Here is a 27,138-nt window from a genome sequence, read left to right as displayed (position 1 = left end):
ACTCGCTCGCTCGCTCAGTCGCTCTTTTTATTTTGCTTTATTTTTTACTTCGCTCTTTGCATTGTGTGTGACGCTGACGCTGTGGCTGGCGTTGGCGTCGACGCCAGCGCTGACTCTGGATGCCCCGCTGTGTCCCCATAGCCACAACTACAGCTCACTACTACCTGCAGCAACAGCAGAGGCGGTGGCGGCGGCGGCATGCATGTCCATAAGCCTACGCTGCTGGCCGACTGCACTCTTGAAGTGTGGCAGAGGCAGAGGCAGAGGCAGTGACAGCAGCGACCGCGACGGCAACGGCGACAGCGACAGCGGCTCTCGCTCTCCCTCTCTTAATTTGAGTCGTTTTTTAAACGCGCGTATCTTGCAGATATTCTGCCTCACATTGCGCCGCACAGCGCAGTTCAGTTCAGTTCAGCCGCGAAGCGAAGTTAGACGTGTTTCCTCCTCAACCCAAGCCAAGTGGAAATCCAATCGCAGTTTGAGTTAGCGACACGTTTTAAGTGCTTCGTGTGTCATTTCCACGCACACGCCTTGAGAATTTCTGAATTTTCCGAATTGTTTGTGTTTTTAAATAAGTTGCGCGAGCTTTATGAAAAATGCAAAAAAAATCGATAGCAAAATTTAAATAAACTAAAATTAAAAAAAAAAAAAATTATAATCAAAATTAAAATAAACTGCAACTACGAACAGTGTAAAAAATTTAATAAAAACAAATATTAACTAAAGATCATACGAATGAATAGAAAAACAACAATAAAAAACAAAATCAAATACTTTGAGTGCTTATGTGCTGCAAAACATTTATCGAGTTTGAAAACTAATGCAAGAAAATGCTGCAATTCCTAATGTTTAAAATATTGCACAAGAAATACAAAATTAATTGAGTGCACGACAGAGAGAAAGAGAGAGCAAGAGAAGAACAATACGAAAGCGTAATCGAGTCAGAGCAGGACAACAAAGTCCCAAAAAACCGAAACACTGCACAACAAAAATCGAATTCAACCAACCAAAAATCAGAAAACAAAAATCAACGAATATCCACACACACACACAAACACACACATACGTGCACCCACACTCACACACACACACGCAGACATACATAGTCAGCATGGCTGTGCCCTTTCATCTGCCGGTGGAGGAGAGAGATGACATTGCCTCGAGCTCGTCGGGCACCTCGAATTCGTCGGGCGCATCGACATCATCGGGCGCCTCCTCGTCGTCGGGCGCCTCAGATGGCGCCAGCAGCATCGCCTCCCAGTCACCCAACACAACCAGCTCGGCCACGCAGACGCCGATGCAGTCGCCGCTGCCCACGGACCAGGTTCTAATCGCCCTCTGCGAATGGTATCAGCAGCATCAGCGACACTACATCAACAGTGCCAATGCCACGGGTGAGTCTACAATAGATCTATGTAAGGGAGAGAGAGGGGGTGGGCTAATCCCCTGCTAGTCATAGAAAACCCAGTTCTAGTTCTAAATGGGTCAGTTTTTGTCTTTCCCCAGCTCTCTAATTGTGTAAGTTTCAAGGTTGTCTCACTCATTGTCTAACCGAACTTTTGTTTGGCACTTGTTTCGCTTGGGGTTGGTCAGCGGTAAAGCCACTGAAAGGGGCAGCGAGATGAAAATAGGCGGAGGGGGAAAAGTGGAAAATTGTCTATATATATATTGTGCTATGGTTTGCATTACATAAATAACTAATACTAGATATTAGATATTAAAAATATATTTGATATGAATATTATAAATATCTAATATATATTCAGTTCTCTACTATAAAATCTAGAGTCGAGTATGAATAGCAATTTCCTCCCAGTAAAGCATGGAATGAAAATATATTTTAAAATCAGAAAAATGATTTATCTTTCCTGAAATTACGCGTAATGTCTTATTTTCCGTATAATGAAATACGTGCTTATAATATTTCGTTATATATTTTAAGAATATATAATAAATTACTTTCAGGACATATTTCTTTACATAGAAGAATAAATATTTACATAAAGATAAAAACGATTTGTGCTTTATAAAAGAAAGAAAATCATATGAAGATATATAATATATTTTTGAATACAATATACATAATATATATACATACAATACATAATATATTTTTATTTATTTATTTCTCATTTAACTTATACATGCGTATATATAAGTATATTATGTCATATATTTCGTAGTAAAAAAAATATGTACATTATGTATCTTCCAATAATTTTCTTCTGAAAATTTTTAACATTGCAATATATAAAAACATTTTAAATAATTACTGAAGGGCAAAGAGTAATATTTATGGAAAGCTTAAAGGAAGAATTGTTAATAGAACTATATGAAGAATTAGTCACTTTATATAGAGAGCGATAAGAGAGCACGTTATTTGTTTCCTCATAAACAATATTTTTTTCTATAATCTAAGTTTTTTAGCAACTATCGATCTTTGTATATGTGCTGTACCATTTTAAGTATAAGTAGTCCACTATAAATAAATATAAGACTAGATCGCAAAGACCTCTACTCTTTCTCACTCACACAGATAAAGGGAGGAACAGTTATTAACTGGTCTATTTTACTTTTTTACTATTTAATAACCAGAAGTTCCTTAATCAAACACAAAATGACAATACGATCTGTCACTCACATTCTCTCTCCCTTTTTTTTCGCTCTATCTCTCTCTACATATGCATACATATAGCCATATGATTCAATTGCAATTTATGGTCAGCTAGCCTGGTTAATGGCGCGCCTCTGATTACGGCCGAGCTGGCTGCGATAAGTCAATTCAATTGCCAATTTAACGAAATGTAAGCCACAAATTTTCATGCCTCATGCTGTGTTTTAACAGCCACCAGCAGCAGCAGCAGCAGCAGCAGCAGCAGCAGCAGCAGCAGCAGCAGCAGCAGCAGCAAGCAGCACACGCCCACCTTCTGCTCCGTGTTCGGCTCCTGCTCCGACTGCTGCTGCTGCTGCTGCTGCACGTTTAATTGGCACGCGCCAAAAAGGCAAAAATCGAAATAGAACTGCACTCGATTGCAGTCGAATGTCTTATTCGAATTGTGTATCTGTTAGATACGTATCTCTTGTGTGCACGTTTCTTGGCCTAAGAGAACAAAAAAAAAAAAAAAAAAAAAACAAAAAATATTATTAAACGCCATTTGACCTTAGGCTAAGCAGGGGCAGAGGCGGGCCACGGGGCGGCGGCAGGAGTTTTCGGCTATTTACAAAGCAGTTGTGAGCTAACGGTTGTTGTTGTTGTTGTTGTTCGCTTAGCCTTTGGCTGCGGTCAAAGCTGGCCTATTGTGCGCCGTCTCGCTCGCACGCGCTGCTATTGCATAATGCGCAGCCCCAGCCCCCTTGTCGTCGGCTGTCAGCTGCGGTCGACTCTGGACATTGAGCATACTCAACTTTGTTGTTGCTTTTGGCATTGTATATTGTATATTGTTTTTTTTTTCGGTATTTTTTCTATATTTTGTTGCTTAAATTTTTTTTGCAACTGTCAGCAGCGTCAGCTCTGTGTGACGTGAACGTTCTCCTCCTGATTATTATTTATGCTAAGGCTGAGAGCGCGCCCTGCCATGGCATGAATCATGTACAGATATTTGGTTTAGTATCTGCGATTTATTGTAGCATTGGCTAAAAAGCAATCTACGCGTTGGCAGCTGCCGCTCGTTTGGCTAATTGCCCCAGCAGGAGGCGGTGTGTGTTGCAACTGCGCGCTAAGCTCTTAAGCTGTTATTAAATGGTATTTCAAACTAAGCCAAGCTAGTTGAGTTGAGCCTCGGCTCTGGCCCCTTGTTAGCACTCGAGTCGCATAATTTATCTAATAGTAACACATTTGAACTAGCGAAGAATACTTCACTCGAGCTAACCCTATAGAGGGCTAGATGACAAACCCTTTTTTCGTTGTTGTTGTTGCCACATCATCTTCAGCGTGGCAACAGCAGCAGCAGCAGCAGCAGCAGCAAGAGAGCAGGAGTTGGAGTTGGAGCAGGAGCAGCGCTTAGTCATCAGCGGCGTCAACTACCAACCCCAAAGCCTCAAATATTTATACATGAATATATACATACACACACATATACATATACATGTATAGCTGACGCAGCCCCCAAGCCCCAACCCGCTTGGCTTGGCGCCTTTTGTGCTGCGCGCCTAAGTTGCTTATGCGGCTCCAAAAAAACCCACCCCTAAAACGAGCCTAACAAAAGGTGCAATGACAGTGCGGTGCCCCAAGCCCCAACCGTCAAAACCCTCCCCCCCTCAACAACGACAGCAACAACAATCAGGCTAAAAGCGACGCCGTTTTGGCTGCTCTCTTTTGGCCTGGCCATTCGCATCATTCGACAGTTGCTTTTGGCGCTGTTGCCAACAGCTGTTGCTGCTAGGCGTTGTTTCGCTGCCGCTGCCACTGCTGCTGTCGACGCTGGCAGCGCTGTCGCTCTTGACATTTTCGACCATTTTGTTTTGCTCAGCAACTTCGCTGGCGGAAATCGTGCGATGAACAAAAATGGCGGCAAACATGGCGACCTTTTGACGTTGGCAATTTTTCCTGCTTCCTGCTTCGCTGTTGCTGACCTGGCAACAGCTGACGCGATTGTGCGCACAGCCAGAGAGAGAGAAAGAGAGTAGGATAGGGAGTAAGGGAGAGGGGCAGTGGGAGCTGGTTGGCAAATAGCTAGCAGAGAGTGATGCTGCTTATTAACTCATTGCCAGGACTCGGGCTCACTCATTTTGTACAGCCTACACAGCGACTTGTTAACTTCTGCAGCAGCAGCAGCAGGAGCAGCGAAAGCTAGCAGCAGCAGTAGAAGCTAGCAGAAGCAGGAGCAGTAATAGCAGTAGAAGCTAGCAGAAGCAGGAGCAGCAAAAGCTAGCAGCAATAGCAGTGACAGTAATAGCAGCAGCAGCAGTAGGAGCACCAGCAGGAGCAAAAATAGCAGCAGCAGAAGTCAGTAGCTGCAGCAGCATAGTCAGCAGCAGGAGCGAAAATAGCAGCAGAAGCAGCATAGGCAGCAGCAACAGTAGCAGCAGCAGGAGCAATAATGGCAGCAGCAGCATAGGCAGCAGCAGCAGTCAGCAGCAGCAGTCAGCAGCAGCAGCATAGGCAGCAGCAGGAGTCGTAATAGCAGCAGCAGCCGGCAGCATGCGGCAGCCGCATCTGCATTTACATTTGCTTTTTCCACTTTGCGGCTGCACAAATGCAAATTTACTCAGCTCTGTTGCCAGGCAGGCGTATACACACACACACACACACACACACTTACATATATATATATATATATATATATATATATGTCTATATCTATGTCTCTTTTAGCCCTGGCTTTGTGCATTGTTTTCTTGACTGTTGTTGCTGTTGTCATTGCGGCTGTTGTTGCTGCTGTTGCTGCTGTTGTTGTTGTTGTTGTTGTTGTTCGTGATTTTGTTTTACATTGACCGTGAATTTATTTGCCGCTGTTTTATGCAAATCTCAAATGTTGCCGCTTGTCGCTGCGGCAGTTGCTTTCATTAATTGCTTCATTCAATTTGTGGATTGCAACGGATGTTGCCTGCGGTGCCACAAGCAGCAGCAACAGCAGCAGCATCTTGTGCCCCATCTCTGTTGCCTCATAAACATTTTGATGACCAAAAAAACGAAGAAAAATCGATCAATGCAGCTGCCGTGCAGCGCATAAGAAAAATATTGTTTATGCTCGAGTTTAATGCTGCCTGTGGCACAGCTGTGTGGCACATTCGAGCTGGCTTTTCGGGCGACTAGCAGACACAGTTAATACCCTATAACAGCAGCCATGAAACATGAACTGGCTGAACTTTTGTAGCAATTTTTTCTTTGTATATAAAAAATATTTCATTTTGAATACTCGATTTGCGTAAATATAATATAATTTAAATATATTTAATTTACATATATTGAATTAGAAATCAGCAAATTAATACCTTAATATATATTAGAAATATATCAAATAAATCAGATAACAAAATTTAACTATATATCAAAAGAGAATGATTTATCCTAATTTCCCTCTTCGCTCCTTCTGGCAGCTAGAGGCTTAAGACTTTTCTTCTTCTTCTTGCATAGCCCTCAAATAATATCGGTTAGGGCATTGCTGAATCGTTCTATTCTACATTATTTTTCGCCCAACTATGTATGCTTAAGGCAGCTGGGCTGCGTTTTTTGTTTATTATTCACACCCATTCAGCGCAATGAACTTTTCACATTTCAAGTTTAAATGCCCGCCAGGCACTTTGCTTAATAAGTAAGGCGGGAAAGCTGGAAATTGACTGGAGCCCGAGTTAGATAGGTGCACGGGCGCATAAACTTGACACTAGCTGGCGATGAGGCAGAGAGCTATAGGCGCTACAGTTAAGTAGTAAGTTGTACTAGGTAGCCAAGTGGCTGTCTGGGCGGTCTGGGCGGTCTGGTTCGGTGTCTAGTTGGCTTTTGATTAAGTCTCACACGTCTGAGGCCGTGCTAAATTGTTTGCACTGAGCTGAACAGTGGCGCGACTCTATAAAGCTATACATAGAGAGTATATATATATGTGTATATCTGTGTGTGAAACGTGCTCAAGTTTTTGTTATGAAATTGAGCCTAGACAGCGAGGCGCTGAAGCGCTGCAGCGCTTGAGCGTCAGACAAAAGAAATGCGCCTGGGATGCGCTCAAGGCAAAGTGAAAAAGGATATGCATCAAAAGGAAGCAAACTAAGAACAGGATATGCCAACAGACAGCAGCTACTTGTTATAATTGGCAACACAGTTGAGTTGGCGGGCACGAGGCGGGCACTAGGTGGGCGTGGCGGGCAGAACTTTAAGTCAAACTCCCCGTGGAGAGTTTTGATTTGACTGAGCTAAAGCTTATCAAACAGTTTTTAATCGCAGCTATTTATAGTGTGATTTGCTGTAACTAACTACACTTAGTATATATACTATGTATGCTCATTAATAAAAATGTTGAGGCTGAGAGGGGGCTGCCTGCTGCCAGCTATCAGCTGCAATTAACAACGCAAATAACAACAACAACAAAAACGTTTACAATTAAACAATAAATGAATTTTACAGCAAAAAAAAAAAAAAATGCTGAGCAGCATTCGATCAGATGAAACGCAATTAAAATAATTAAAAATGCGAAAAAAAAAACTGTAGCCGCAAAACGGCAAAATGCACGTTTTATGTGCCACCAGCAGCAGCAGCAGCAGCAGCAATAATAATAAAAAATATTAATAAATGAAACGAAATTGCAAATGAAGAGCAACAACAACAACAACAAGCAGCAGCAGCAGCAGACACGCTGTCTTCGCTGCGTCATCCGCTTACGGCTGCGTCTGTCTGTCCACTCGACGCTAACGTGTCCAAAGGGTTGCCCTCCCTACCCCTATCCACCTCCTCCCCTCACACTGCGCTCCCTCAACCTCCCCTGCTGCCTACTTGGGTTTCATGTGCGCCGTTAATTGTTGTTCGCATTTTGTTTGCACATTTACTAATCGCATTTGATTGTTTATTGAAGAAGTCGATAGCTGGGCCAACAACTACAGCTACAACAACAACAGCAACAACATAAACTTGTGCCCCACGACTCTCTCATATTACGTATGTATAAACAATCAGCCGGAGCCCCCATGAATCAGCTCAGCGAACAGCAGCAATTGATATGGCTTGAATTTTGTAGAGTTTGGGGCTCTGCTGAAAAGCAATTGCAAACTGAATTATACAAATTATAATTGTGATTTATAATCAAAATGCATAAAACTGGGCATTCACTGAAATAGTAGATAAATGGTCACCTTAGATAACTGAGTTTACTTAGACAGAGAATTTTCTTGAAGACTTTGGCCATTTATTTATTCAATACCTTCGAGATTTAAAATATATATATGTTTATTTATTTATTTGTAAATTTTTTTAAGTTTTTAGGCTATAAAAAACTTGGACTTTGGCATTAAAAAAAATTGATTTTTGTAGTACTTATTTTTAATATTTTTCTGATTTTGATTTAGAAAAATATTATGTTTTTAATATGCATATAATTTAGAATTCAATAAAAAAATTAAACAAATTTATTTAACTTAAAAAAAAAAATTAAATAAATTTTTTTAACTAATTAAAAATACAAAAAATTATATTTTAAATAAATCTAAATTTAAATAAAAAATTTTTGTATAGAAAGATGACTTAAATAATTTAACTTAATCAAAAATATTGTTTTCATAAAAAAAAAAGTCTTTATCTTTATTTTTTTATGTAAAAAAAAAAAAAAAGATTTTAAAGTTGATTTTGTTCAAGAAAATTATATATCTAAATTTAAAAAAATATGTTTTTATAATAATAAATTTATTTAAAAAGAAACTTATTATAAAAAGAAACTTATTTGAAATAATTCTAAATTTCAATATAACATTTTTATATAACAGAATGTATATTAGTTAAATTTATATCTATCTATATTTTCATATGTTAACTGGCTAGGATTTTAGTCCCCACTTTTCGTATAGTTTTTAGCTTTATTCCATTTTATATTTTATTATTTGCTATAGTTTTATTTATTTTCGTATAGAAGTCAAGTTTTTGTTTATTTATTTATTGTATTTTAGTTTAGATTTTAGCAAGTGTTTTTTAAGCTGCGCTCAGCAGTGCTCGCAGCACTTTAAAAATTTATTTGTTGTGAAAAAAAAAGAAATCGAAACATGTGAAGAAAGGGAAGCAAACACATGCTCAATATATTTTATATCGCTTCGTTTGAGCTGCCTCGCCTTGGGGCATGCCGCTTACGCTAGCTGCGCCAACTGGTCTAAGGTTTTGGCCAAATAACTATGCAAAGACGTTTGCCAGCACTTTTCTGCGTCAGCTTTTCACAACAGATTGAGATTGTGTGTGTGCGTGTGTGTGTGTGTTGTCGTCTTTGGCTTTGGCTTTGGCAGTATTTTATGGCCCTTTAAGCTGTGTCGTCGCATGGCTCGAGAAATTGAAAAATTGCATTTGTCTGTCGTTTATAAAATATCGAGCATGCAGTTTGCTGCTGCAGGCAAAACGCGGCGCTTTGGCTAGTGCTTTTTATAGCCATACCCTGGGTAAATTGAGGAGCTAGAGAGTAGAGAGGCAACTAGTGCGTAAGAGTGAATGTGCTGAAGGGTGAGGTATGCTCTTACAGGGTATATGAATGAAATCTAAGTAGTCATTGAGGCAATGAAGCAGCTCAATTGCTTGTTACAGGGTATAGATCAGTCTATATGCTGCCTACACCTACACGGCTTTGTCTTCGTGTCGTGATAAGCATTTGAGCCATTTACAGTTATTTGTCTGATTTCCATTTCCAATTCCATTCAAGACGAAACAAATGCGTGTTTCGCAGCATTTCATGGAATTCGATTTGAGTTCCACTTCTGGTTGTCCCTCGGCAAAACAGCCTCATTCCAATGGGAAAACAAAGGGCATTCCATAGGCAAAGTGAACAAATGTTGCATAAATGCTGCTCCTAATGCAGCAATTAAATCAAAGCTAAGCCGGGCAATGATAATTGCTTGCGTGCAAAGTGGTCCACAGCAAAATCAAAAGTGAGTTCGATTCGTTGCCAGTTGACTTGCCTCATGGGGCACGCGTCTCACGGCACGCACAGCCAACAACTGCGTCTTTAACCTTGCAAAAAAAAAAAAAAAAAAACAAATTGCAAACTGAAAAAATAGTTTAGTTTTTCATCAACATTTTTTATGCTGTTGCTTTAGCTTTTTTTTTTTTTTTTTTGTGGCTTTTCGCACGCTTGGTCAGCTGCGCTTGAAGCTTGAGTGGCAAACAAAAAGATGCCTCATCAGCCTCATTAGATACACGATTCCGTCTATATATGCACATGTGTAGCTGCTGTAACTGACCTCGTCACTGAGCGTTCTTAATTCATTAGATATATAATTATGAAGCTCCATTAGGTGTTAAACTTGATGAAAATAATACAAAAAAAAAAGCTAAACTTTTTTTTAGCAGCTCTTGATTAAAATTTAAAAAAACAATGGCAAAGCTATTGTAGATGATTTTAGTAACTCTGCTTTATCGAGAACTTGAATAGAATTTTTTGAAATATAGTTACTAGAAATAGTATGACTCTTGTTGGGTCAGCCAGTAATACTACATTAAAATAATGAATTTAACTCATCGAATTTGAGATTCAGAACTTTTAATTAAATTTCATGAAATGGAAATTCTTATAGATAATTTTATCAGCTATGTGTTATCAACAACTCTGAAAGTTCATGAGGTATAGCTATTTGAAATAATATATCACTGGTCGGTCAATTTGTAGTATATGCAGCAATACTTTTTTATTAATATAAGATATTTACATTTTATGTTGAGAATTTTCAAGTACATTTCATTAAATGGCAAATCTTATAGAAGATTCCAATACCTATGTGTTATCGATAACTTTAGCAGCAATTTAAATATAAATATTAGAAACAGTATTTATTCTTATATGATCATCCAGTGCACTACTATTTTGTTATTTTCAACCTTCTATAAATTCCAAATTTTTTATCCAGAACTTTCACTTAAATTTCATCACATCACTCAAAAAGTTACGCCACAAATATTTACTATATACATATCTCTCTGATTCAACTTTTACCTTCTAATTGTACAGAAATGATCTTTTGCCCAGAACTTTCTCCTGTTCGCATTGAGTCAGACTTGCGCTTTCATTTCGAAACTCCTTCAAGTGATTTCCGCATATACATATAGCAGCTGCCAAATTTGTACAAAATTCTCTTGACAACACATAACGGTAAAGCACATTACACAAATGGCTAATTAAAGCTACCAAAATTGGTAATTAACAATTGGATATGGCAATCGATCGACAGATCCGATCGATCGATCGATCGATCAAGCGACACCTGCTGCTGTTTGGCATTCCATTTGACTTCATTTTTTTTTTCGCGCTATTCCCGTCTGAACTGTTATGATAAATGTTGTTTTTTTTATTACCAAAATCGTCTAAGAATCTGGTTGACAACTTTGGCTAATAAGTTTGTTGACTGCGATTTCTCTTTGGGGTTCACTTCCTGCTGTCAATTAGTCATTTGTGTGCGGCAGACGAATTTGGGTTTTGCCATTACAAATTGTACCGTTAACAGCTTGGCCCTGAATCAGTCGCCTCAGTTGGCAGCCTCGACTAATTAAGGGGAGACGAACGGACGCACGAACGGACTCAACATGTTTTATAGATTGTCGCCTCGTGACAGACAGCAAATCGCCTTAAAAGAACGAATTACAAATAAACTTGATGTAGTCAGGTTATATATGTGTGTGTGTGTGTTTTTGTGCCTGTGTAGGTGTCAGGTGTGAAACAACAGTCTGTGATCCACATTTGAGTTGAGGCAGCAACACATTTTGTAGTGTCAAAAATTTGTGAAATTTTATGGGAATTTCATTTATTTTTGGTATTCATTTATTTATTTTATATTATTATTATTGTTTTTTTTTTTTTTTTGGTAAATCTTGAAATCCAATTAAAATCAGTCACACTCATGCCCTTTGTGCTGTCAATTCTGAGCTGCTCTTGCTGATCGCAGTCATCAAAGTTTTCTTTTCCTAAATGAAATGTAGAAATGATTCTCAGTCTAAGTAAACCATAATAAAGTCATAGCAACAACTGTTAACTAGCATTTGGCTTATGAAAGTGGCAAAGAGCTGCTTAGCAAACGGCAAGATCTGGGCTTTCAGGCCCAGTGGCCAACTTGGCTAGTTGGTGGGGAATTCCCCCTGCCGCCTTGACGCCCGCAACAGTCATCGAAACTTGTTTCAATTTCGATTTCTGCGCTGCGACGCAGTTGTTGCCTGATATTCAGACTCGCATTTAGTTGTTAATGTTCTTGTTGTTGTTGCTTTAGTAGTTGTTGTAGTTATTTTTTGCAAACACTTCAAGGCCATCATGAGCAGCATATGCTGCTGCTGCTGCTGCTGTTGCTGCAGCGGTCTCGACTCTGACGTTCTGACGTACGGACTCGACTCGGTGGGGCCTGACATGTAATCAACTGCAGAAAAAAATCAAGAACTGCAAAACGAGCTATAGAGCACAGACTTAGATGGGTCTAGGCGGACTTTAAATACACTTTATAGAATTATAGAATTTATGCATGTTATTATTATGCATAGCTAATATGTTTTATAAATAAATAAATAGTATAGAAATTTTGATAGACTTTGAATCTTCTAATATATTTTCACAATTTCAGTATTTTTCAGTATTTTTAGTATTTTTTCAGTATTTTCAGTATTTTTTCAGTATTTTTCAGATATTTGCAATTTATGTTGATTTACTCAACTATACAATGCAAATTCTTATTCTTATACAAATTTCGAAGTTTGTATATTTGCTTATTCTTTCCTTTTAAGTATTATGCAGTATTTTCACAATTGTGCTGTATTTTAGTATTTTTAGTATTTAGTATTTCTTATAATTTTTCAAATACCTAGTATGTGCAATGTATGTTGGTTTACTCAACCATTTTAATATTAATTCTTATACAAAATTCAAAGTTTGTATACTTGCTTATTCTTTCTAAAATGCCTTTTCAGTATTCCGCAGTATTTTCACAATAGTGCAATATTTTAGTATTTTTCGGTATTTTTAGTATTTTTCAAATATTTGCAATTTATGTTGATTTACTCAACTCTTTTAACATTTATTCTTATACAAATTTCGAAGTTTGTACAGTTGTTTATTCTTTCTTAAATGCCTTTTATATATATTGCAGAATTTTCAATAATTTTGCTACTAGATACTAAATACTAGAACTAGTGTTCTAGTATTTTTCAGTATTTGTAGTATTTTTTTAGTATTTTCTCAGTATTTTTCAAACATTTGTAATGTATGTTGATTGACTCAACTATTTTAACATGTTCAATAACAACTCTGATTGATTATAAAAGCGTATAAGCTCCACAGGTTAGAGCATATGAAATGCCAAACGTTTTGTTCTCTTGTGGCAAGTAAAGCGTAACACGCACATACACACATACACAAATATAGATACTTATAATAAATATATATATATATGCTTAACATTTTTCACGTTTTTCCGCTCGGATTTTTCCTCAAGCAGCGCTTAAATTATTCTTGAGCTTTGGCCAAACGTTCTGCTCAGCTTAACTTCAGCTATTGTTGTTGTTCCTCTGATTGATGTTTGTCAGCTGGTGCAACCTTAAAAATTGCATGGCAGCATTGCATAATGAAAAATTCAAGTAAATTACACACATAATTATAGCTGTTGCTGTATTTTTTTTTTACTGAGGCGACAAATGCGAGCCGCAATAATCGCAATTCAATTAAACATTTGCCATAAAAAATAGTTTGTCTTAACAAATGCAGAAAAATTGCTAACAATCGGTCACGTTTCGTCACCAACAACAATGGGCACTCAGACTGCGAAGTCAACTGCAAGTTGCAGCAGAGCCCGCATCGAGATGCGATCATAAAAATAGAAAATTGCAAAGGTGCCATAAACGTCCTAAAACGCAAAACATCTAGAGGTGACACTAAAGAAAAGTACTGTGAGAATCGGCTAAAAGAGCAGAGAAATGCATTAGAATTAGAGCTAGCTTACATAATTGTAAAAATAAATAAATAATTATCGATAACATATTTATCAGTATTTATAAATAGTATTTCGTAAAGTCTCAACATATTTATCAAGTGCCAAGAAATGTTCTCATTTTTTTTATAGCCCCATATTCCTGCTTTATTAATGATTGTTTTGACATGAATAATGATAATTATCATATATGAATTCAGACATATCTATTGATGAGCTTAATGGACAAAATTTAATTTTATTAAATCTGATTAATTGCTGGAATAATATATTTCATATTTATCGGTTAAAATTGGACTTGCATAGTAGATTCTATGTAAGTAGTTTAGCAAGCTGTGATATATGCAAAGAAAATTGATTCATATTCATTTATATATAATGCCAATAGCTACAAGATTATATTTTGATTATCCTATAGATTTTAATCGAATACATAAATAGTTTATCGATAACTCTATTGAGAACTTGAACATATATTTGACTTGGATGCATTTTCGTCATAGTCATGCCTAAGTCCCAGTTAAACGATATCACAGTCGAAGCCTGCTCCACACCTAACAGCACACACACACACACATACACTCATGGATAGAAAGATACTATGTTGCCCACATACTCATATGCAAATGCAATTTTAACACTTGGCAAATAATTTTCCACACAATTTGCAATTAGTAGTAACATTTTCAACGCGTCTCATCATAAAGGCACCAGCATGGGCTAATGCTGGTTATATAAGCTGGCCAACAGCAGCTAGAGCTATAGCTAGAGCTAGAGCTAGAGCTATAGCTAGGCAATGCCAATACGAAAGATACAAATGCGAAGCCGTAATGATGCCTGACTGGCTGACGTTGTTGTGGACGGGCAGATTTTCAAGGTTAAATGCGACGGCGCACGTGAGCCGCAATGGAGCTTCAGGCAGCTGGTCGAATGACTGCCTGAGTGCCTGAGTGCCTGACTGCCTGCTAGCTAAGTCAAACTAGTTTCAAATGGCATAAAGTATCTGTAAGATACAAATGCGCGCATGAGCATGGAGCAAGGAGTGCCGCTGCAATTAAGCGCAGATTTCTGCTGCCGCTGCTGCTGCTGCTGCAACAGCTGTGAGGCTCTGAGGCTGCGGTGGCACTCGACTCGACTCGACTCGGCTCGCTTTTCGCTCTAAGCGTTTCGCGTTTCGAGTTCAAGGCTATTGGGTCAATTGCAAATTAGTGGCCTGCAGGTTGACGTTGAATGACATTATTTGAGCATGCCGCTAGCCGTGTATCTATCTATCTACAAGCTGACTGAGCCAGAGCCACAGCCAGACTCTGGCTAGTTGGCCTGATCGGCCTGGCCTGGCCTGGCCTGGCCCTAGGGGCAATTAGCTGCTTGAGACATTATCGTGTTTCGGTCAGTTGACCGACGGCGATTGTCCAGTGATTTGTATAAATTTTGCATTACAATCAATCATATGTTGCGATTCAATTGCTTTTTAAGTAAATAAACATTAGGAAATCATATGAAAATATTGCCACAGCTGAGACAACTAAACGGCAAATTTATGCGCATTTCAAGCGATCGGCGCTGAAAGCCTTTGCTCAATTTGCATGAAACAGCACAAAAAATACGAGATGTAGATAAGCAATATAGATGTCTACATATATAGTATATATATATATACATATATATATATAAATATCGTACGACAAGTACTTACAGATACTTAGCATACATAAATGCTGATGCTGCTGCAGCTGGCTTATCCTACAGTGAGGATAATAAAGATACGAAGACGCCGCTGGCAAGGTGGGCTACTACTTGTCGGGTTTTATGATCGGGCTTTATGATTGGCATACGGCGAGTGGAACTTGATGCAATTAAAATTGCTTTTATGCGGCGCTAAAAGCCCAGGCACAGGCCCAGGCCGACCTTAGACACTTCCTTAAATTGTCGTCGCCGCCGGGGACAATGACAGCGCGCGTCGCACAGTGGGCCAGTTTGATTATTTTGCATGGTAAAAATAAGAACTTAAAAATAATATCTTTTCAACCGCGCAAAATATTTTACAATTTTAACTGGAATATGGATTTGGTATTTGAAATAAATTTTATAATTATAATTCGTGAATAATAATATAAAAAATCGTAGAATAAATTACAAACAATATTATAATATAAAATGTATATAATAATACATTTTAAGGAGAATTTTTTTATGCCCGATCTTCTCATTATTTATATCTATATAACTTTCAGAATAATCTAAACATTTATGGCTCATATTTACCATTTATTTACTCTCATGTATTTCATTTGGACTCTGACCCTCTGATAAATAGTCTAGCAGATTCCATAGTCCACTTGGCCGATTTCATAGTTACTTGAATTTTTTGTCCAGGTTTTGCTAGCACAGGTCCCACTGTGCGTCGTCCACCTTTGTTTATTTAGTATTAACGTATTATTATTATGTTTATTGCTGCTGGGCTGATCATAATGGCAATTGTATTTATATTCGATTTCATTCTCTTTCTCTTCGACAGCCCCGCACATCTTTCAGTATCCGCCGCCGCCGAGCCCCTCCTGCTCAATGGCCCAGTCGCCCAGCTATACGGGCGGCGATATATTCTTTGCCCATGGCGTATACGTGCCACCACCGCCGCAGCACCACCAACAGCACCACCAACAACAACACCAGCAGCAGCAGCAAGCGCCTCGCACACCGCACACCAACTTGAGCTTTGCGGGCGGGGAGGAGCTGAGCTTCTTCCGGCAGCCGTATCCGGCGCCGACAACGCCGCAGCCAATGCCACAGCAACCGCAGCCGACGCCGCAGTCGGCGCCACCGGTGCACTACAGCCACAGCTATCCGCAGGTCTCGCACATGCTGCAGCACCATCCAGCCGCCTCCTACGGCCACCCGCTGCCGGCTGGCGCCTACTACGCCACCTATACGCCGCCACCCACGCCGAACACGGCGAATGCCTCCACGTCGACGGGCGCGACTGGGGCAACGGCTGTGCCCTTCGGCCGCTACGGCGTCCATGGCCCAATCATGGCATCGACACCCCTGGCGCCAGGCGGACCCAAGATGCGTCTGCAGCGCAGCCAATCGGATGCGGCCAGACGGTGAGTAGAGCACAGCTAAATTTCAATTGCTGTAGAGCTGAGAGGAGAAGCAAGTGAAGCAAGTGAAGCAAGTGAATATATTAATATTAATCCCGCTCTCCCTCCCTCTCTCTATAGCAAACGGCTGACCTCGACGGGCGAGGATGAGCGCGAGTATCAGAGCGATCATGAGACCAGCTGGGACGAGTTTGACGATCGCTATGACAATTTTACGGCCGGACGCGAGCGTCTCCAGGAGTTCTGTGGACGCATACCGCCGCGCAAGAAGAAGACCAACTCGAGCTCGGGCAACAACAATGCGAATCCATGCAGCAGCAGCAGCAACGGCAGCAGCAACAGCAACAGCAGTAGCAACAGCAGCGCCAATGAGAGCAACTATAGCCAGCAGCCGGACAAGGAGAAGGTGAGTGCAGGAATCCCTATGCTAGGCATAGGCACTGGCATAGTTCATTAACTTGAGCAGCAGATGCTGGCACGGCTCCAGATGACACGTGCTGGCATTACTCAAAAGCCCAAGTAGCCTAAAAATAGGCGCAGCCAATGACAAATTGCCAGAAGGAGGCGAGCAGTTCCAGTTCCAATTGGCGCGTTCCAATTGGAGTTCCACTTGCAGTTGCAGTTGCTGTTGCAGTTCGAGTTGTGCATATTTCAAATGTGGCATAGGAAAAACTTTGCACATGCTAAAAGTGTGATAAAAATTAATTGCGCAGCGCTGCCGGCGTTGCGGTTGCTTCTGCTCTGGAGACAGCTGCGCCTCTCCGGCCCCTCCCAGCTAAGTGAACTCCCCTCGCCCCCTATCACGGTGACTTTATGTTAATCGAAGCAAGTGTTGTTGCCCCCCCTCGCTCGCTCGCTCACTCGCTCCCGCGACTAGTTTAGTCAGTCAAAGAATCAGCCTTTGTCAGCTGTCAGGCTGCATATATAATATACATACACATATATATTATATTTTTTATATATATTTATAGACACATGTCTCTCTATGAGTACTTCATTGTGTTCAAGTTGGCGCACTTTTTTATTTTTTTATTTTTTGCCTGCGCAATTAAAAGAAATGCAACCTTCAAGAAATTGAAACGCATGACACAGAGACTCGAGGCACACAGTCATAGCTGGAGCTCTAGCTGCCCACTTGATACCATTCCCCCTCTCTCTCTCTCTCTCACTTGCTCTCTCGTTTGTTGTTGTTGCGTGTAATTTATTTGCATTGCGCTTATCGTAACACTTTTGCGAACCCACTTGGTGGGGAAGCTGTGCGAACTGCGGCGATTCGCCTTATCGGAAATGAGCTTTAATGAGATCGTGAGAATATTTATAATCTGAATTGAGCACAATACAGCAGTTAGTATCTATCGGCGTTTGCTTGGCTTGCATTGAGCGTATGTATGTCAATATTTGTGCAAAGGTTTCTATACTTGTTCAGGAAGCCATTGAAGAGTATATTCGTTTTGGTCAGTCAGTCAGTCTTCGTCTCTCTAGAGGGCTGAAATTTGGTATATATACTCGTGTGGATACATTTAAAAAGTGGATGATAAAGATTGTGTGTTCTCTCATATGGAAGAGCTCTTAGACTGCATAGACTATTATAATATATGCAATCAAAGGTATATCGACAGGTTATTCAAATTAGTATGGGAAATATAATCAAATTAATTTGATAGAATTTTTTTTTTTTAATTCTAAAATAAATTCAGTACAATAAATGTAATCATAAAAAAAATAAATAAATAAATAAATAAAAATAAAAATAAAAAAATAATAAAATTAAAAATAATCTATTTTAAAATTATTCTACCAATATGAAATATTCATATTAGAAAAATAAATAAAAATATAATTAATCTACTATAATAATATTCTATCCATATAATTTAATCATATTAAAAAATAGATTACATTATAAATAAAATTAGAAATATTCTACCATGAGAATATTCTAACAATATGATACAATCATATTAATAAAAAAATTAATAAATTAAGAAAGAAATATTCTCTAATGATAATATACTAGCAATATGATATAATCATATTAAAAAAAAGAAATAAAAAATAAAGAAAATAAATAAATAAAAAATAGATTTAATTTAAAATAATAATATTCTACCAATATAAAATATTCATTTTAGAAAATAAATTACTGAATGCAAATGGAATTATTCTACCGTGAGCTGTCATTGCTCATTATAGCAATTACATTACAAAGTGCATTAGCTATGCATATGAGCAGCATGGACTTTAATATTTGTTAGATATTATAAATACGTATTTATAAAAATGAAAGTTACAAGTGCAGCAAAAGCCAACCAATTAGGTCTAAATACGAGACGAGTTGTCAAAAAAATGCAAACAGATGCGCCAAACAGCGCCTTTTCAACTCATTTAACAAATGCACAAATTCTATTAAAATGTGCCCAAAAAGTAGAAACTTTCTAATTTGCATAATAAATATTGTGCAGTCATCATTTACACGTGCCACACACACACACACACATGCGCATGCACATGCCACAATGCCCATTCAACCGTGAATGTACCACAAATAAGTGGCATAAATTATTATTATTATGGTATATCCATTGAATGCGATAAACGAAATTGTGAAATGATAGCCGCAGCGTCGAGTGCAATTGAATGGACTAAATAATTATGTTAGCTATTGACCAGCCATTGACCATGTCCATAAAGATACACACACATACACATACATATGTATATATGGGTCACTGACATGGGTTCCGGTCTCTTGGTTTTTGGTTTGATTTACGAATGGGCCGCAGCTTGGTCTGTGTGTGTGTGTGTGTGTGGTCAAACTAGCAGAGGGCACGTGACTTTGTTTTGAGGAGCAAAGCATATTTATATGACCCCAGAGGGCAATTGTTTAACTGACTTTTATGGTATATAGATATATGTATTACTCAACTATTATTTATATATTTCTTAACAATTATTTAATTATGCTCTTTCCATTGCTTCTCTCTATTTTAGGAACAACAGAGCTTCACTTGGCCAACAGTTGTCACCGTCTTTGTGCTCGCCATGGGCTGGGGCTTGTATGCAGCGCGATGAAGCAACAGCAACAACAACAACAAGCATCTCTAATAATCTATATATCTAAATATATATATACTTAAAGCAACAGCAGTTTAATCTATATTGAAATCAGCGAACGCACACACACATGCATATATACATATATAGAATGTGTATAAAGTTAAGGCGGTTGACGGGACACAAGAACAATATATAAATGTATTTGTATACACATATTCATATTCATATTTCTCTCTCTTAAACACTAATACTAATTCAAACTGCTCAATTGCAAATTGTAGACTGGCAAAAAAAAGAAAAGAAGACTAAAAGAGTAAAACAAATCAAATTATATTCATAAATATTTTTGCTAAAATATTAAATGCATATTTTTGGATATAGAGAAAAAAGAGAAACACAAATTGAAATTTAAGCTCGAGCATATTTTTGTACACTTTTTACTATAAAACAAATCAACTACAAACTGCCATTTTTGAGATACTTTTTGAGATACATTTTATAGGCCGGTCTTCCAGCAATCGAATATCTTGCATTTAGCTTTGCATTTCGTAATATCTTACGAATATTTAATGGAAAAAAAAACAACAAATAATGAAAATGAAAACAAAATCCTGCTTCCATTTATATTTTCAATATTTTAATTATATATTTTTTTGTTTACTTTCAATTGTTTGTCAAACAACAAAGTTTTCAATGTCTTCACTTTGTAATTTCAATTACAAGAAAATTTATAAATATGTTTAACAATATCAAAATATCTTTAATATTTGTAGCAATTGCTTTAAAATAGTTAAAATTTTAATTGAACATATTTAGCTTTAATTGTTATCAAAAATCCGAGAGAAAAAATCCCACAGAAAAACAAAAAAAAAAAAAGAGAAAGAAAATGTTTTTTGTATATAGTTGATATAATGCCATTTTTGTGATGATTTTTGTCTATGGTTTATTATACATACATACATATATGCATATGCAGATGTTTTTAGTTAAATTTGTTAGTCAGTAAGCTTTGATTTTTCAAGTGGATTACATTTTGTTCATTCTTCAAATTGGTCTCACAATCTAGTTTTAAGCACACATTGTACAAGAAATTTGCGCAACAATTGAAATTTACCAAAAGCAACGGGAAAGGGTGGACGAAACATTTTCAGGTTTATCTTTGGTTAACACACTCAAAGCCAAGCGTTGAATGATCTCTAAAAACTGGAAATTTATAGAACACTCAATTGATCTCCACAGCTAGCCAAAGTCAAAAGTCAAACACACACACATACACACACATGCAGCAAATCAAATTTATATTTATGTCCCCTTTCTGTATTTTTGGTAACTTTTGGTAAATTTCAATTTCAGTTTTGCCTAAATTTCTTGACGTTTCAATGCTAATCGAACAGTGGAAAACAAAAATACCGAAATGAAAACAAAATAAAAATATATTAGAAAATTAACATATGAAAAGAAAAAGAAAAAAAACTATTCCCAAAAATCGCATTGATCTCATGGATTTTTTTATCATTTACATCAGCAATTTTTTACTTGCATTGAGAAAATATTATTGTAAAAGTCTAGGGTTAAGATCGCCAAGCGTTTTAGTTTACATATTTCTTAACACTAAGTTTTTATGTCTAAAGTTAAATGCAAAAAAAAAAAAAAAAAAAAAAAAAAAAAAAAAAAAAAAAAAAAAAAAATCAAAAACTTAAAAAATATGGGAAAAAATGTACATCGAATCTAAGTAAATGTATTTGTTTATCATATGTTAAATGCCTGTAAGTAGCGCAATATTTTTTGTTAGCTTTAAGATAAAATCATTTCGCAGACGGCAAAGGCAAAGAAAGGGACGTAAAGAGTTAGAGAAAGAGAGAGAGAGAGAGAAGATACACTAGTTAATGTAAACGCAGCAAGCAGCAAAAGTAGAGAAAATTTTGTTTAATATTCATGTTTTTTTTTCTTACGTATTTTTTTTTTTTTTTTATTATTATACATACTTACATTTAATTTGTATACAACTATTCCAAGCCCCCAACCCAAAAAAAAAAAAAAAACAAAACAACAAAAAACTCAATGAAAATTTTTGTAAATTTTTCTAAAATGAACTCAACGCAAATATTCTGTCACCGACCGCAGCGAAGGAGCAATTTGCATTGCTCTTTGCCTTGGGAGTGGCAGAAGTTGGCGCCGATTCATTCTAATTAGTTTTCACATTGATCTCGGTAAAGTTTTGTGGCCGCGCGCCCAGAAGTCATCAAGATTTTTGGTTGCCATAAACTGAAGCAAGGCAGAAAGAACAAGCAAGAAACAAAATATATATCAAATGAATCACATAGCGACAAATTTTTTGTTTATTTTCTATTCCATGCGACGTACTTCCGACCTAAAATTAAGTAATTCGTAAATTCGTAACTCGTAATTTGTAATTTGTATATATCGCAAAAATCGAAATGCCATTTTTTGTATAGATCGTTGGTGCCAAAACAGTTGAATTGTGTGTTAAACAGTGTAGGATGGAGCTGCCAGCAACGGGAGTTCGCATTGAGAGCTGCCATCGTAACACTTACGCATTCGATTCAAAACTCCCAATTATAAATAGAGTTAAGCTCCCCCTTAAAATATTTTCAATATGTATTTTTCTGTGTGTGGGAACACAACATTTATACAACTTGTACATTTTATCTTATGCTGTAATTTAATATATATATATATATATATATATATATATAAAAGAATATATAAATATATAAAATATCACTATGATCTCATGAATATGTTCATAAGACGAAAGTATATATGTAAATTAAATAAATACGCATAAATATATATTAAAATATATGTAAGAAGAATTATAAATGCAAATGCACAAAAGAAAATACATGTAAAACAACAAATAAAAATTTTTAAAACAAAAAAGAGTTTTCTTTATCTCCTAGCTGAGCCATTTGATAAGGGAAATTCTGGATGTTATGGTGAGAGATATGACAGAGCTCCTAAAGTATATTTTTATATATTTTTATAGGTATATGAATATGTATATGTCGTATCGATGTATGTGTTAGTTCTTGGAGAGAAACTGACAGCTCGTACTATGCAAGTGAGTTAGGAGTTTGATGAGAATTGATGGATGTATTGTCACTAAGAGAGAGACAACTATAGCAATTACTAAGCAATTGGCAATTAGACAGGAACTCCAGACGTTTGGAGAGCATTTTTAGCGACATTGGAAACTCATGGAAGTAAAGCCGAGTTATAATGGCATACTAACAAGAGACTGCCAGTAGATTACTCTTGTTTTCAAATGTTATAATATAATATTTGAGTAACAGTGTGCCATTTATATCGATTCAAAAGCAAGTTAGTTCGTATACATAACCAAATCTCTATTCAGGCATTCTACAAACACTCGTCTTAGCGAGCAAATCGAAAAAAAGCACACTTTTTTATTACATAAAACGTTTTTTTACACATATTTTTCACTAAAAATATTTTTATTCTTATTTTTTTTTTTCAAGAGAAATTATTGCTAATCATGGATGAGTTGGCCAGTCAGCTTCCCAAGATATATACACGAAATGTGATAAGAGCCATTGCAAGGCTGCAGAATGGGCAATCTACTTACGTATGTAGCGAGGAGATCGTTGGGATGGTAGCCGAGCAGATGCGTCGCAAAAGAGACATCGATACCGTGAAGGACTATGTGCTGAAGTCGCTGGACAGTTTGATTGAATTGGGCGTATTGATCCGTAACCCTAACTCCAATTACAATTTCTATAAATTCTCCGACCCATCCACTTTTGGATGTCTAACTTCGGTTAAGGTAAGACGACAGTAATTAATGTTGATAATGTTGATCTAAATACGGTACTACATTGAATACAGAGACGAAACTACTACTCGGGCGGCCGCAAGCCCTACTACAGACCTAAAAAACCGATTGCTGCGAAACCCAAGCGACAAAGGAAGGGGAAATATCAAAAGAAATTTAAGCCAGCGGCCATTGTGCCTGTAGTGTGCGATTGCTGCCGATCGTCTGTGATGCCGCTCGTTAAGGCATTTCATGAAATAAACAAGAACACTGAAAAAACGCAACTACGACAACTGAAAATAAGTGATTCAGAAGCGCAGCAATCGGTAGATCATACAGAGAACAAAATACAGCGCTTTGAGTTCCAGGCCCCAACTCTAATTATAGTATCAAACTGTGAAAATTCACCAGAAGAGGAGACCATCCAGTAGAGTAGAGAAAGCAACCTCAATCTGACAAGTGGCGCCATCTACATGTCAATCTATTAAATTATTTCAGTTAAGCAGCTAAAAGTGAGCATATATCTACGTGTTTAGGTGTACAATAAAGCCCCAAAGTATGCTCCATTTGCAGTTTGAGTTTCAGTTTTAGCCAAGTTACACTTGAGAAACTCACAAACTCAGAAATTGATTCATAATTCGGCTTTTCCTTGATTATTTCAACCCTCGCATTTATACATATTTTCGGGTGGTTGGCTGCCCACTTGAGCGTCGCTTTGGGCCACAGCCTAAGCCAATTTGTAGTTTTTGTGGTCGCGGATTAAATGCTCATAATTGTGGCAGTGCAGCACGCGACTCGCTGCAACAGGATACGCGGCAGCGTGCCACATAAATATGATATGTTATTAACGGCTTAAGCAGGCGATGATAATGACTGACGACGCGAGCTCTGGCCTAAGTTGGGCTATTATTTTCTGCCCAATATACATGTGTATAAAGACATCCGCTTCCGTCGTGCCTGCAGCTGTCAATCAAAGCGAGCCGGCATATTTAATTTGAATTGCGTTTGAACACAAATCACAGATCTGGGCACACGCCCTCACAGCAACCGGCCTAATTTGACATTCGAGCGTCAGCGCGTGTCGCTCGCAGTCCAATGGCCAGTCAAAAGGCCCTCGATGAATACTCACTAGTTTTCAATTAAATTTTAAGCTAAACTAATCAATAGGTCGCCCCTACACGGATGCGCCCCCATGCCGCCACGCCGCGTCTAGTTTATGATAATTACTTTTTGGTCCAACACCTGCCAGCAGCAACAGGCGAGATATGCGTCCTTCGACTGGGGGGCCTGACACTGTCATACATTGGCAATTTTATTGTTCGCCCAAACCACGGCCTCACGACCACAAAGGCAGCGCCCGCCCCCCATCGCGCCCGATTCTAATTATTAAAATTATAGAAACGGGCAACATTTGTGCGCAGCCATTTCCGTAAATTAAAGTTAATTAACTGCCTGCGGTTAGCGAAGCCAGAAAATAATGCTAAATTTAAGATCATAAACTAGATGCATTTAAATTAAGGATAACGTTGATTGAAAAGCATTTTATGTGGATAGATACTATATATATGAGATTTCAATAAATGTATATAGATTATGTTGAAGTCTTTTTTGTTTTTTTTATTCGGAAAAATTTCAAAAATTATAAATGTCTAGAATTTTATTATGTGGCCGTTGGGGTCCAAATTTTATATATTGCAGAAGTATCAGGCGAATAGAAATGAGTAGTAGCGTACAAAATGTTAGTTAACAGTACAATGTTAACTCACTGTTAGATAGCATAATTATATTAATGCGTTGTAAGATTAATTAATAATATATATGATTTTTGGGGCCTATCACATTTGACAATGCGCTATACCCTGGTTTTCTATTTTTAATGGGTTCAGGATATAATAATTGTATTCCAAATATTTTTGATATAATTATACAAATCTATGAAAAAAGTACGAGTCGTACATTTAGTACATCCGTTTTATATGTATAAATATTTGATAAGAATTTATTAATATGCTTTAATTTTTCTCCCTCTCTCTCTCCCATACGGATTCAGATAATCAAAATTATGTTTCAATTAAAAGTGGCTTGGCGCAACTTGAAGCCACTTAAACTTAATTCAATTATAATTTAAGCATAATTATAGTCGCATGTGTTTCGGTTGTAAGAGAGTAACAGTGTAATGCCAACTAATTGCCTTTCAGCACAAAAGTTGCAAGAAAAACTAAATAAATTTCATTACACGCTGGATAAAACCCCCCGAAACGCCCATCAAAGACAAGCCAAAATGCAGCGGGAGCAAAAATGCATTAAAAATTCATTACAAAGTGCACACAAAGTTCCTTCCTCTCGCTGGCAAATGTAAGAAACGTGTCTAGTCTCTGTGTGCAACTCATACCACAAGTGGCTCGAGCTGCTTTAAGAGTGTAAGATATTCCGACTTGAGTCTAGTGCGAAGCTGAAGTTTGTCCCTGTGAAGGCAAACGATTGCCAAGCTTGATAGCAAAAGGATATATTATCTCTTGCATGTCTGCTGAAGCCTAAAATGGTCTCAGCCTGCAGGTCATAAGCGAAACTCATAAGGCCATGGCCAATGGTTAAGGGAAGCAGCGATCATAATCAACGTCTTTGCCACTTTATTGACAAACTAATAAAAACATGGCAAAATGGAATGGATAGAGGAGAGAGCTGAACAGAGCTGAAGGACTGACATCACAGACCGGCAGGACTCGGACAAAACGATTTATTAAAATCCCTGTGCATGGCATACATAAAAAGCAGCGCCACTGACCGATGATATGATGAGTAATTTGCTTTTGGCTTTTAATGCTGCAGACTATGAGCATGCAGAGGACATGGATAACGGCAAAGGCAACGGGATAACGACAACGATGTCGGAATAGTTGCAGGACACGGAAATTAGTGCGGAAACGGTTACTACGCTTAGCAATCTGTCAAAAAGCCAAAATGTAATAAATGAGACAGAGAACACACACACACACATACACACGGACACACACTCGGATAGTTGAGGCTCCTGTATCATCGTCCTGGCCATCAACATAATTCATAGAACATGCCAGAGCACGACAAAAGACTTCCATAAGAGCGGACAAAGGCGCCAACGACTACAGTGACTGCTGTCTAAAGCGGATGCCATCCATAGAGCTGGGCCCATGGCACATGTGCCATATTTCATTACACGTTGATAAGTGGACATTTGTCCACCCGACTCCTTGGGGTGGGCGAGCGGGGGTTGGCATCGCACAAATGCCAACAGGCATTTCATAATAATTTTAACAACCTTTTTTACGCAAACATGCAACGGTCACAGACCGAACTTGATATTCATATTAAATGCGTTAGTCGGACCGAAAGCATTAACTCGTTTATGCTCCGTACTCGTATTCATATTCATATTTGCATTCATATTCATATTCATATTCAAATGAAATGCAGATGCTATCGACATGAGTTGGGCGATTTCTGTGACTTGACGGGGCAAATTATAAGTTTGCATTTCACATTGAGAGTTAAGTTGGCATATATGAAGGCTTTTACTCTGTGAGTCTCTTATAAATGCCTCATCGTCATTGAATCCGAAATTAAATATGT

The 27,138-nt window shown here is 37.8% G+C and overlaps 2 protein-coding genes across 2 annotated transcripts; both read left to right on the top strand.

Annotated features, from left to right (window-relative positions):
* The first annotated feature begins 698 nt into the window (after positions 1 to 698).
* On the top strand, positions 699 to 20,074 carry LOC6582924 (cell death protein hid). Its single transcript, XM_002008570.4, has 4 exons — positions 699 to 1,394; positions 16,094 to 16,679; positions 16,797 to 17,082; positions 19,668 to 20,074. Exons 1-4 carry the CDS (start codon positions 1,112 to 1,114, stop codon positions 19,746 to 19,748), a joined length of 1,236 nt encoding a protein of 411 aa, XP_002008606.2. The 5' UTR covers positions 699 to 1,111; the 3' UTR covers positions 19,749 to 20,074.
* Positions 20,075 to 23,121: 3,047 nt separating this feature from the next.
* On the top strand, positions 23,122 to 24,097 carry LOC6582923. The gene is made up of 2 exons (XM_002008569.4): positions 23,122 to 23,541; positions 23,604 to 24,097. Exons 1-2 carry the CDS (start codon positions 23,254 to 23,256, stop codon positions 23,958 to 23,960), a joined length of 645 nt encoding a protein of 214 aa, XP_002008605.1. The 5' UTR covers positions 23,122 to 23,253; the 3' UTR covers positions 23,961 to 24,097.
* The last annotated feature ends 3,041 nt before the right edge of the window (positions 24,098 to 27,138 follow it).

Source organism: Drosophila mojavensis, unplaced genomic scaffold, assembly GCF_018153725.1.
Source record: "Drosophila mojavensis isolate 15081-1352.22 unplaced genomic scaffold, ASM1815372v1 contig_74, whole genome shotgun sequence".
NCBI classification, from domain to species: domain Eukaryota; kingdom Metazoa; phylum Arthropoda; class Insecta; order Diptera; family Drosophilidae; genus Drosophila; species Drosophila mojavensis.
The sequence above is the reverse complement of the archived record's forward strand: the minus strand, read 5'-3'. Positions and strand labels throughout refer to the sequence as shown.